Here is a 12,462-nt window from a genome sequence, read left to right on the forward strand (position 1 = left end):
TCTCTTGTGTGGACTGGTCCAGGCTGAGGTTGATGGTGGGATGGAAATTGTTGAAATCATGGTGGAATTCCTCAAGGGCTTCTTTTCCATGGGTTCAGATGATGAAGATGTCATCAATGTAGCACAAGTAGAATAGGGGCATTAGGGGACGAGAGCTGAGGAAGCATTGTTCTAAGTCAGCCATAAAAATGTTGGCATACTGTGGGGCCATGCGGGTACCCATAGCCGTGCCGCTGATTTGAAGGAATACTTTGTCCCCAAATGTGAAATAGTTATGGGTGAGGACAAAGTCACAAAGTTCAGCCACCAGGTTTGCCATGACATTATCGGGGATACTGTTCCTGACGGCTTGTAGTCCATCTTTGTGTGGAATGTTGGTGTAGAGGGCTTCTACATCCATAGTGGCCAGGATGGTGTTTTCAGAAAGATCACCGATGGATTGTAGAAAAGTGTGATATATGGATAAGCAAATAGCTTAAATTAACTGTGAAGCAGGAAATTCTTGAAATTAACTTTTGAAGATTTATTCTCTTTTCCCTAAGCATCTGTAGTTAAAAAAATAAAATGATCTGCACTGCTATAATGAAGGTTTGCAAGTGATAATACTGGGTCCAATTCATTGAAAAATTGTCTCTCTAGCTATGAGAGAGTTTCTGCTAAAGGGGCAGATCCCAGTTTCCCTGGGGAAAATAACATCTACCTTTTCTTTGGCTTCAGGGATTCTCTGCCTCCCCACCTACCTAGGCAGGCATGGAGTCCATGACTATGTCGAGCTCTAAGTGTTTGCTATCAGTGACAGTCACATAAATGTCAATAATGTTGAGAGAATTGCACTAACACCTGGGGCGCAGGCATGGGCTCTGTCTTGGCTGATAGGTGTATTGCTGCCAACAGCTAGAGAGTGCCATACTGAGATTTTCCTTTAGATTGCCTAGTAATGTTGGCTCTACCTAGCTGATAGCAGATATATCAGACAACTAGAGAAGAGCTTTTCGTGGTAACTGCTTTCAAATACTGGACACAAACTTAGGACAGGCTGAAAAGACTTTAAAAACATGTGAAGGATGAGATCTTTGTCACGTTCTTCACCTTTATACCCATCCCACACTACATGGCAGTACAATATTGATAATATATAAAACACAGTCTTCCATCCAAACCCACTCATGAATTTCTTCAGTCTTGGAGAAATTGAACTCCCCAGCCTGTAAAGAATTGATACCCATGGAAGGCAGAGAATAAACTAGTTTAACCATGTGTTATGAACAATGTGAGGGGGAAATGAGCATATTTGCACTAGTCTCCATCAAGGTGGTGTGCAAAAGAATCATTTTTTCTTAAATTATGACTTCTTGCAGAATGTGTTGTTAGAGATACAAGAGGGAAAGCTATGTCTTATCTGGCCTAAGTGGTGAGGCTTTCTGCTTGGTAGAGAGCATAGAAGATTGTTTTTAACCAATGAAGCACTAAATGTACACCATTCAAATATCTGTGTTTCGCTCACTAACTAGTGTTTCTGTTTATCTTTGGCTGTTCCCTTGGGTTCATGGCAAATACCTGTTCCAGGCTCAGGTAAGAGTCTCTAAAATAGATACCTAACCTTATAATGTGCTTCCTGACCAAGTTCTATAATGTATGCACTGTTTGGCCTTTTCTGTAATTGTTCCTTAAAAAGATATATGTGATAGTACGTAGGATGCCATTTTTAATGTACCTCAGACATTCTGTATAAAACATTCCAATCTTCGCATGGTATAATAACTTTAAGGCTTCCAGTTAAAAATAGTTTAAACTAAGGGGCCAGATTATGCTCTGATTTACATTGGTGTAATTTAGGGAGTGATACCATTAGAATCAGCCCTCCCCAAACATCCACAACTAATAATATTAGGTAGGGGAGTGTAGAGTATAAAAGGAAAGACAGGAGCAGGTTGGCAAATGGAGTAGTACAATCTGGCTTCCCTATTAGAGCAAAGTTAAGGCTGTTGTGTGGGTTCTCTGGTGTATGTTAGTGGTAATGGTAAAGTGCATGCATACTGGTGCAAAAGAGAGTTTATTCTGTTAAGGATTTAACTTTTCATTTCCTTGCTTTGGTATCAGGTGTTTTATGTCTGTTGTAACAGCAACTGCTTCACAACCTACTTGTATTGAGATTAAATATATTTGTTATCTTTACAAAATAACAATAATGTTTGTGTCGCTGCTATGTCAGAACGACAGTTCCTGCATACTTATCATATTTGCATACTGTGTGCCACAAACTTACACTCTGTGTGGTTTCCAGGTATATGAGGTGGTCCCATGCCACAGCGACTGCAGCCAGTACATATGGGTTACAGAACGCTGGAGCGTCTGCAAAGTGACCAATGTTGACTTAAAGGAGAACTGTGGAGAAGGTGTGCAAACCAGGAAAGTGAGGTAAACAATGTAATCCTTCTCTTGAAAAAACAAAACCAGAAACCCTCACCTTTAAATTATGATGGGATTAAAGAATTCTACAGAAGAGTATTCTACAGAAGAGTATTTTGACAAAGGCATTTTCACAAAAGCTTGTCTACGGAATATTAGACCAGAACCTCAGCTGGTGTAAATCTGTGTAGATTGAACTCAGTGGACCTAAACCAGTTTACACCAGTTCAGGATTTAGCCCTTTGTTTCTGTTTTTTAAAAAAAACATTTATTATACTTTATAAAAATAAAGTATAATATAAATATAAAATAAAACTGTAATTTACATTTATATAATTCCTTTCAAAGGCCAGGACAATCCCCAAGTTCTTTATAAATTTAACATAGATATCAACTCTCACTTATCAGTAAAATGCAACCACCTCTGGGGTGAAATGTGGCAACCCATTTTACAGTGCACAGCAATACTGCACAACAGTTTGGTGCAAAAGGTGAAGGATGCCATATCCAACTGAAAACACAGTGAATTCAGATATTCAGAATATAATCACCCCAGTTGGAATTTGGCCAGGGCTTGTGGTTAATAGCCCTGTTTATGAAAAGTGCTGAGAGAACTTTACCACAGTTGGTCAGTGCCTCAGACTTGCTTCTCAGCCCAAAGACAGATTAATGTACTGTGGGGAGTCTTATGTTAGCATTAGCGGTGCTTCTTCTATTTCTGAGTTTTGTACGTAAGTAATAAAGAACTCTATAGCAGTGTAATAAGAACAGTAGGAATAGTTATCTGTCCACAGTTCTTATTGGAAGGATAAAGAAAAGCTATGTAAGTCCTTAAACATATTTTAAATTTGGAATGTATTTGGGCCTAGAAAGCTCTAAACATAAAAGTAATGGGTGAAAATCTCTGCTCCATATTAAATTGACCCAGCATCAGAGCAGAGAATTTGGCCCTATATCTGGTGCGGTTTTCAACACCTTTTTGTTACCCTGGTATCCTCTAGGTCTGCTAAATCAGCCAGTGTGAACACTGGATTTGAAGTGCCAGTGTTCCAACATGGTTGTAATATTTCTGACACACTACAGTAGAACAAACTCCTGACAACAAATTCATAGACATTGTCTGAGTCTGGAAAGTAATCACCTCCAGAGGAGGAACAATTCTGCTCAGAAGCTGACTGTACCATGATTACAGCATGATTTTTATGGAATTAAATAGTTTGATAGTTTCAGTATAAATTCACATGGAGAAGGATATATTTTTAATTGTTTAGTTGAATTTAGTTCTGGTAAAAGGTGCCAGATTTACAATGCAGAGATTGAAACCCTGTGCCCACAGAGCACATTCAGCACAGGATTCAGCACATTGTGCAAGAGTCTCAGGACTGTCCCTTTAATTAACTAAAATAATTCACTGAGCTTCTCCGGGCAGTTCTTTTCTGATCAAATATGTTGAGTTAATCAGTCCCACTTCTGAAAAGGAAAGAAAAATCATTTTTAAAAAACATGCATATTTGTTAATACCAAAACCTTCTTGCAGTTGTTGAACACTTGTAGTACAATGAAGTTGAAAAACTGAGCTGCCTGGAGTAGTTAAACTGAAAGCCAAGTCGTACATTGCAATTCTGTGTCAGACTCAGCCTGGTTCAGAATGCTGACTTTTTCCCCTTTAGTTAAAAAAAAAAAAAGAAGTTAGGTACATTCTCCCCCCCCCCCCCGCCCATTCTGTAAATGTAAAACTGTGTAAAGAGTGAATTTAGTAAAACAAGTCCAGAAATCTCATTCCAATATTTGCTGAATCTGATCCAAGCATCCTGTCTACTGATCGACTTACACCTCTACTCAAAGACTTGCTGAAGAGAAGTCTTGCATGGTAATGTACATAGCAAGAAGTGCAGTGTTGATTATATATTATTCTCTAAGGCTACCTATAGAGCAATACACAATTAAAGAAGTTATCTCTGTCTGCATGATAGAATGACAAGCCATAAAATGAATTCAGTCTACAGGACCCATTTGAGGGCCAGATACATTAATTGCCAAAGGTTCTCTTTAATGTACCACAAGTACTGTAGCAGTTGCTAGATTTGACCAGATTATGTTTAAAACAGAAGCGTTCCTTGAACTGAACAATATATTTGAAGGTCAGATTTTTAGTTTTCGCTTGTCACAAATATTAAAGTGCATAATTTACTCTAATATAACAGCAACCAAAATAGATATTGGAAGTCCCGCCAAGAGTTTATTCTTTTTTTAAAAAAGCGGTAAGTACTGGTGATGGTGGTGGTGGTGCTTTATGCTCTGTCCAGAGGTACATAGATTTTGACACTACCATCAAAGCTAGAGAGGAAAATCTATTATTTATGCCAAAGAAAGGAATTTCAGCCCTTTGGGATGAACACAAAAAAAACTGCCTTCCTTTTTGCCATCCATATACTAACTCTCATTAGATAACTAATTCCATCAAACAGATTTTTGCAGATACAGCATCTCTGTTGGTTGTCTTCATTTAAAATAATCTCATTTTAAAAATGTTTTCAGACTGACAGCATGAGATCTTCAGGTATACAGGAATTGGTAATATAATACAATGGTATCGTTATAAAATATTGCAGAGAAAGTGAAAGTTTAACCGTCGCATTGGCTCTTCCCCCACTGTGTTGCGAATCAACTCCAAGCAACGTTAATTGACCCTTGCCATGCCCCCTATTCTGGCAGCAGCTGTGAGGGCTGGGAAGAGTAGACCTGTTTAAATTGAAAATTCTTTAGAACAAGGATTGTGTTCCATCTTGGCTATAAAGCACTGAGAACAATAGAGCCCCGATCTTGATGGGGCCTCTGGATGCTAATGTAAGCAAAGCTAAAGGCTTTGAAGATATCAGAAAAAAAAGAGGCATGTAACTGAAGAAACAATTCCAAACAGCTGGAATTTGGAAGGAGATTTACAAATATTAACAGAATTATCCTCATAACTCTCAGAGGTAAGAAGTTGTGCAGTTCCAGTTTACTGATGGGTAAAATGATGCAGAGAATCTGTGCACATTCACTCAGCAAGGCAGCGGCTGTGCAGGATTAGAACTCAGGAGCTTCTCACTCCTAGGTAGCCCTGAGCTTCAACCGATATGCAGCAGAAAAATACTGGGGATATTTTGACTTTTTCAAATTCTCATCTGTATTTTATAGTTCATTATTTATTTGGATTATATCAAAAATGTTCTAGATTTTTCTATTTGTATATTGCTTGTGGTCAAACTGCTAAAATGCCACATTATGTTAGTGTAAGGGATGCAGTTATTGTAGGAAATCCATGGCAAATATGTTTTTATTTGTAGCCTTATATTTTTCCAGATGCATGCAAAACACCGTGGATGGTCCTTCTGACACTGTTGAGGACTACCTGTGTGACCCTGAAGAGATGCCTCTTGGTGCTAGAAGATGCACATTGCCATGCCCTGAAGACTGTGTTATGTCTGAATGGGGCCAGTGGTCTAGATGTTCCTTGGTAGGAAACATGTTAACACCTTGACATTTAAAGTTTCAAGACTATTTTATTTAAAGAAAGTAAGCCTCAAGTTACTATGCAGAGATGCTACACTTAACAGTAGACACACATGCAAATGATTATAAGTTCCTATCAACTGCATTACTGGCAACAGCAGATTGTCAACAATCCCATCAAGAGGGCAGCGTGTCAGCATTTCTTCATTAAAAGCAGTTGCTCAAGAAATCACCTCTTAATGTTGACACTTTCATGAGCTATTGCCCTCCATTTTTAGGGAAGGTTAATTTTGGATGAGCCAGCTTTGGTAATATTTAAAGACCCCACAGTTCTTAGATCCTGTTCAATCTGGCTTTATCTCTCTCTGTAAAAACACAGTAGGGGCAGGTCTACACTAAAACGCTGCAGTGGCCCAGCTACACTGATGCAGCTATTCTGCTGAGGTGCTTCAGTGAAGATGCTACCTTCACCAAAGGGAGAACTTCTCCCATAGGTGTAGGTACTCCACCTCTGCGAGAGGTGGGTAGCTATGTCAGTGGGAAATGTGCTGTATCACAGTGGGTTAGATCGGTATAATTATGTCAGAGATGTGGCGTTTACATATCCCTGAGTGACGTGGTAATACTGATGTAAGTTTATAGTGTAGACTTAGCCTGGGTGTTCTTTAGTGAGAGAATTATCTGTGAAGAGCAAAAAGATGCAGGTAAAAGACTTAGGTGAAATTAAAGATAGCTTAATCCATCAGCCTTGTGTTTTTTGGCTGTCTGGAGTCTCAGGTGAGAAAGCAAAGCCAGTGAGGCTAAAAATGGGGTTCTCAATTTCAGAAGCTTGGGGACTTAGGGTTTTTTCCTCAGCATCTGAGTCAGTGCACTGCAGATTTTGGAGAGACAGCTCATAATCTGGAAATTCAGATGCTCAGTTGCTTTAAGGCAGTATCAATGAAATGTGAACTAGATAGGGAATTATTAAGGCATTACCAAGGTAATTCGGTATTATTAATTCCTAGGTATTATTACTAAGATAAAATAGCAAACTAAATCCTCCCATAAAATAACAAGGAAACAGTCCCTTCTAGGCAAAGTATAATGTCATTGTTTTACATTAGCATTTTGTAAAAAGGATGCTTACAAGGCTATTATGTTTGTAGGTAGAGAAACTGAATATATCAAAAATAATTGTTTCTGTTTTCCTTTTCAAGCCCTGCAATGGAAGTAATGTGCGTGAAAGGTCAGCGGAGCCTCTAAGACAACCTGATGAAGGAAAGGCTTGTCCTGCTTCCACTGAGACAGAACCTTGCAGTCTGAACAAAAACTGTTACCACTATGATTACAATGTGACAGGTATTAGCGTCCTTAAAATCTAATAACAGGCTGTAAAAATATAAGAGCTCTACCTATTTTCACAATTTAGTTTTACATACAGCTAAAAATTAATGTATGAGTCAAGTTTGCCCAATTAGCACCTGGCTTTAAACCAGGGCTCATGGTCCTTTAGTTCTGATCCAAAAGAAGTACTAGAGGAATCTCTTTCACTCAGTCTTGCTAAAGTTGCTCTCAGCAGGTAGTAAAGAAGAGCTGGTTTGGTTATGCTACCGCTGCTTCCCTTAGAGTTGAAGTTTTGGCCTTCCAGAAGCCCCTACTCCTCCCTGCAACTAACTATAACCATCTGTCTGCCACCATATCCAAGGTGTCTCTCTTGTTAGGGAGGCCCTCTCTGTTTGTAGTGAAACTGTGTTAATAGTGAAGGGGGGTTGTGTGTAAGAAGAAATAAAATACCTATAAGAGGCATTCATTGTACTCAAAGTATAGGTCTTTCTGCTTTCCTGTGTTATGTAATATGGTTTGTACAGTCTGTAGTGAAAATAGAGTGAAACTGTTTGATGATTCAGAGAAAATGCTCTTGAGGAACTATGTAATTTGAGACTCATATGACTTCTATAGCCCTAGAAAGCCTATTTCTCTGGCCATTGTATGTATGTATGTATGTGTGTGTGTGTGTGTGTGTGTGTGTGTGTGTGTGTGACTTACCCCCAAAAAATCCAGATAAACACAATATTTGACTTTTCAGAAATACATCATGTCACTGGGTACCTAACTATGGTTATTTCCAATATGTCTCGCTAATGGGTTCCATGAGCTTTTTGAATATGTAAAAATTGATTCCGAGGGTTATTTTTAGGCTGTTTGAATTAAATGTATTATTCAAGTAATCAAAGCTTCATCTGAAATCAGTTTCATTGGCATCTTGTCCTGATGGTTTCGTTTATTTCCAGACTGGAGTACATGTCAGCTTAGCGAGAAGGCAGTTTGTGGTAATGGCATCAAAACAAGAATGCTAGATTGTGTTCGCAGTGATGGCAAATCAGTTGACCTGAAGTATTGTGAAGTGGTGAGTGGGAGGCTCTTTTCCTTTTGTGACTAAACTCTTCCTAATAGCTTTAATTCATGCTGAGCTAGCTGACCTGTGCTGCATGTAACCCATCGCCAACAGATGTTTCTCAACATTATTCATGGACTGTTAAGTACTCCTTGAAATGAGGCTGTGTCATCACCTGTGATTTCTTCATAAAATTTCCTCTGATAGCTTATGTGTGCACCCACAAAGGGGTGCTGATGATTATATCCTGAAAGAAATGATTTGGGAACAATAAGCAATCATGGCGAATAAAGGTAATAGATCTTAATCAGAATGCAAATCATTCCAATTTGATGTGATTTCTGTGTAGTACCTTGGACAGCTGCCGATATCAATCATTTATTCAGTGTGTTGCTAACCGTGTGTCATGTGCCATTCTGCAGCCAGGCTGAGTGCTAGCTTCTTGTACCCAGCTGTGTAAGATGAGAAACATCCAAGCTGTATGAAAAATTTGCTGCATTAACAAGGAAATGGAACTTCTTACATAAGCATGTTCAGTGGGAGTAATATTCAGCAGATGGATCACCTTAATTTTATGTAACTGTTTCATGAATCCGTTTTTAAATGACTGCTCAAGGCAGATAATACTATTGCTTTTGTCATTTCATGGGTCTGTTAAAGGAGACTGTATCTAGTAATGAGTGATACTGTACAGATCATGCCAGGAAGGACTATGGGGAAGAATACACCAAGGTTTGCATTACAGAGAAATCTTCCTAGTTGTTCCAATGGAAAGTGGATGAAATTGCCTCAGCCCCCAAACAGAACAGACATTAAATCACCTGAAAGCAGGAGACTAGAATCACATGCACAGAGACCATGTGCCCTCCACAATAGCTCAATTTTATCAGCATCCTTTCCCCCCTCTCCAATGGACTTCCCTTGTCGACAGCTGCTTCTCAGGACTCGTCCTTAAGAGGGAGGGTTGCCAGTGCTGGAGGGAGCTATGAAAAGTTAATACATACTGGGCAGTGTTACATTTGAGAGAAATTCTGCCAAGCTGGTGCTGTTGTTACCCGGGGTTCTTTCAACCCAAAGCTTTTGGTAACTTTTACTCTGTGCGAGGTGGTGTCAGGAAATAAATCAGGGGAGACACGGCCGTCCGGCCGATAGATGGCTGGCACAAACGGGATAACACAAGAGTGCTTTCACTTAAAGCTAAACTTTACTTAGTCTCAAGCACTTATACAGCCATCCGTAACAGGTTAGTAAAACACCCCCAACCCTTGATAATTACCAAAGCTGAGTGTGGCTCTCGAGTGACACAGCGGCAGGCTTCTGGTCGCCAAATCTTCCATCTGCCGGTGGGGACTGCAAGATGTATCCAGAGGAGAGTCCAAAAAGAGTCCAACTACCTCAAACTTTCCCCCCCTTATTTATACATTAGACATGTCCCTTAAAGAAAACTTGTTACAAGCAGTTTCAGTGGTCCAGCAAAAGGTTCCTTCTGATTATCAATTAACCAGGTGTGGGTTTTTCCAGAGTTTGCAGCCTTGAGGCCCCCAATAGACATTCCTGGGGCACATCCTGCTCTTCTAAAATGCATGTATCAGCCACTTCAACACAATTCTTATCAGGAAGGATGGAGGGTCAAGCTGCCCTCTCTGTGCCACCCAAAGACCCCCCTCCCGCCTTGCTTAAGCTAAGCCTGCTGACTTTGCCAATTTACAGCCTTCTGTCTTGGTTGCTTTTAGCAATAAGCCATAGTGGTTTCAGGCACTTTACTGGTTTTCCAAAGTCTCCCCGTACACTGTTTGTGTCCCTCCTGATCTGCCCACTCCTCTCCCAACTCACTCAATGCCCATGTGGAACTCTGAACCCAAAGGTTCTGAGCAAAGGATGCTGCAGTGGAGGCCACTGACATATCCTCTCTTCTGAGCACGCAAAGTTTTCCTCTGCATATGGATCTTGGGAGTATGATCAGCCCTATTAATATGACCATTTACATTCTAAAGTCTCGGGGCAAAAAGTCAGCCCTTGGATGCCTGCCAGCAAACTCCACAGAAGTTAACGGGAGCTGTCTGTGCATTAGAAGACAGAATTTGGTGCTCAAGCTATTTTTAGGAGATTACCATATTGATTATTATATAATGAGACATTGTATAAGTTATGGTCTGTCCATGTGAACATGTCAACAGAGTGAATGCCTTTCATGAAACAATAAGTAAAAATGGATTTCTTTCTCGGTAAAGCTGTAGTAGTTCATCCCATATATTAGTGATTTATTATGTATCTACAAACTGTGAATTTGGGCAGTATACAGGGCAAATTATTGTTACTTTGTAAATAGAGATCTCATTGGAGAAGCCTTGAGCAGCTTTTCCCTAATTAAGGGGTGGGTGTTTGGCTGGTTAGACAGTGAGGACAATGGAGGCAGTGGAACAACTATTTCAAAAACTTCTGGCCTTGAGTGGCTAGCCAGACAGAAGTCCTGGCAGCCACACCACCATTTACCAGTGACCGCAGCAATACAGTCCTACTTTGGGAGGACAACATACGATCAGGGCCGGCTCTACCGTTTTTGCCACCCCAAGCAGTGAAAAAAAACCAAACCTGTCACCGCCAAATTGCTGCCGTGGACTGCAGGAGAGAGAGAAGCTGCCGCCGAATTGCTGCCGGGGCCAGCGGAACGGAGAAGCTGCCGCCGAATTGCCGCCACCGCGGAAACTCTGTTGCCCCTTTCTGACTGCCGCCCCAAGCACCTGCTTGGAACGCTGGTGCCTGGAGCCGGCCCTGCATACAATGATCCACGAGGTTTTTAATTCAAGACCACAGAGGGTATTCACGTAGTCTGCATATACAAAGCCCTGATACACGACCAGTCTTACCATTCAAGCCCTTCTATTTGTTATGTTTTATGAAGAAGTGGCACATCAAGGTCAGTGACTAATCCAATAACTGTAGCATAAGACCTGTTTACCTGATTAACAAGAAAGCCAAGCTGTTGGAATCTTAAAAGACCTTTCAATCTGGGGGAGTGAAAGTGAACTCTGTGAACTTCCATGTCATCAGAAGAAGTGGGATTTAAGAAATGACAGACTTTTCTATGTATTATGCACTTTTTGCTAATCTGATTAAAAGTGTTCTCTTTATATTTTTATAATGTGTACAATATGCATTGTAGTAAAGCCTTTTTAATCTCATTTCCTTTAAGTATGTGTGGTGTGGTGGTGTGGTGGTGCATAACAAACAGACAGACACCTGTGTCTAACTAATATTACAGACTCATTAGTTATACAAAACTCATTCTATGTTTATTTACATCAAAATTGGTAACTGTCATTGTTTTTACTTAAGATAGATGCAGAGAACAGAGATTAGAATAGCCATCCCTAATCTGAATTTTTAATAAGTAGAGATATCATCAGCCAAAATGTTATGGCTACATATAATTACATTATCCAAGAGAACAATAAAACCTTATCTTACACTCTGCAGAGCTATCATCATTATATTCAGATGCAAGCTTATGCCTAGTAAAATTCTAAAATTCCATCCTGATGCTATACCAGTAGTTACTGTCCTAATGCGGTCTGTATGATTTGACATTAGTTTCAGTCAATCGGCTAAAGAAGTTATCCAATCATCCTGATTACTGCCAGGATAAATCAATTTCCAGAGCTTTTTTCCAAGTCGTATATTTCTGTGTAAACTCTCAAGGAACATTAGTAGTGGATCACTTGGTCGCTGTCTGTTGTAAAATTAGCACATCATGGAACTCTTCCTGCCATTTCCTTGGGCTCTTTAAAATTCAAATCACCTAATTCACAATGTCTCCCCCACCTCACCCTCTGCAAATACCTGTGAGTTTATTGTTACTCATTTACTTGCATTTACAAATCTGGAGACAAGCATTTTGTCTGTATCGGACAGCAAGCTTCACTACTTTATTAGTACACACTCTGTTGGTCAGCCTTACATGATAAATCTCCAGCCGAGGGTAGACAAAGATTTCTTGTTGAGTAACAGATATACTTGCAGACATGCAAGTGTGTGTCTGTGGACACAAAGTAACACAATTTGCAGAGGACGCTTGTCTGGCAGTCTGCTGCCCCCTGCCAGGTATAGCCAAGAATACAGAATGCTTAACTTTTACATATTCAGGACAACTTCAGTATTTGAAAATCACTAATCAGAAACCA

The 12,462-nt window shown here is 40.0% G+C and overlaps 1 protein-coding gene across 1 annotated transcript in view; it reads left to right on the forward strand.

Moving 5' to 3' along the window:
* The window catches only part of THSD7A (thrombospondin type 1 domain containing 7A), a 496,216-nt gene that overhangs the window by 449,597 nt on the left and 34,157 nt on the right, over nt 1–12,462 (forward strand). Inside the window, exons 17-21 of the mRNA XM_074945848.1 lie at nt 1,567–1,572; nt 2,285–2,418; nt 5,755–5,908; nt 7,104–7,245; nt 8,178–8,293. Of these exons, the coding sequence (XP_074801949.1) occupies nt 1,567–1,572; nt 2,285–2,418; nt 5,755–5,908; nt 7,104–7,245; nt 8,178–8,293 (552 nt within the window). The remainder of the gene's footprint in view (nt 1–1,566; nt 1,573–2,284; nt 2,419–5,754; nt 5,909–7,103; nt 7,246–8,177; nt 8,294–12,462) is intronic.

Source organism: Natator depressus, chromosome 2 (assembly GCF_965152275.1).
Source record: "Natator depressus isolate rNatDep1 chromosome 2, rNatDep2.hap1, whole genome shotgun sequence".
In the NCBI taxonomy this organism is placed as follows: domain Eukaryota; kingdom Metazoa; phylum Chordata; order Testudines; family Cheloniidae; genus Natator; species Natator depressus.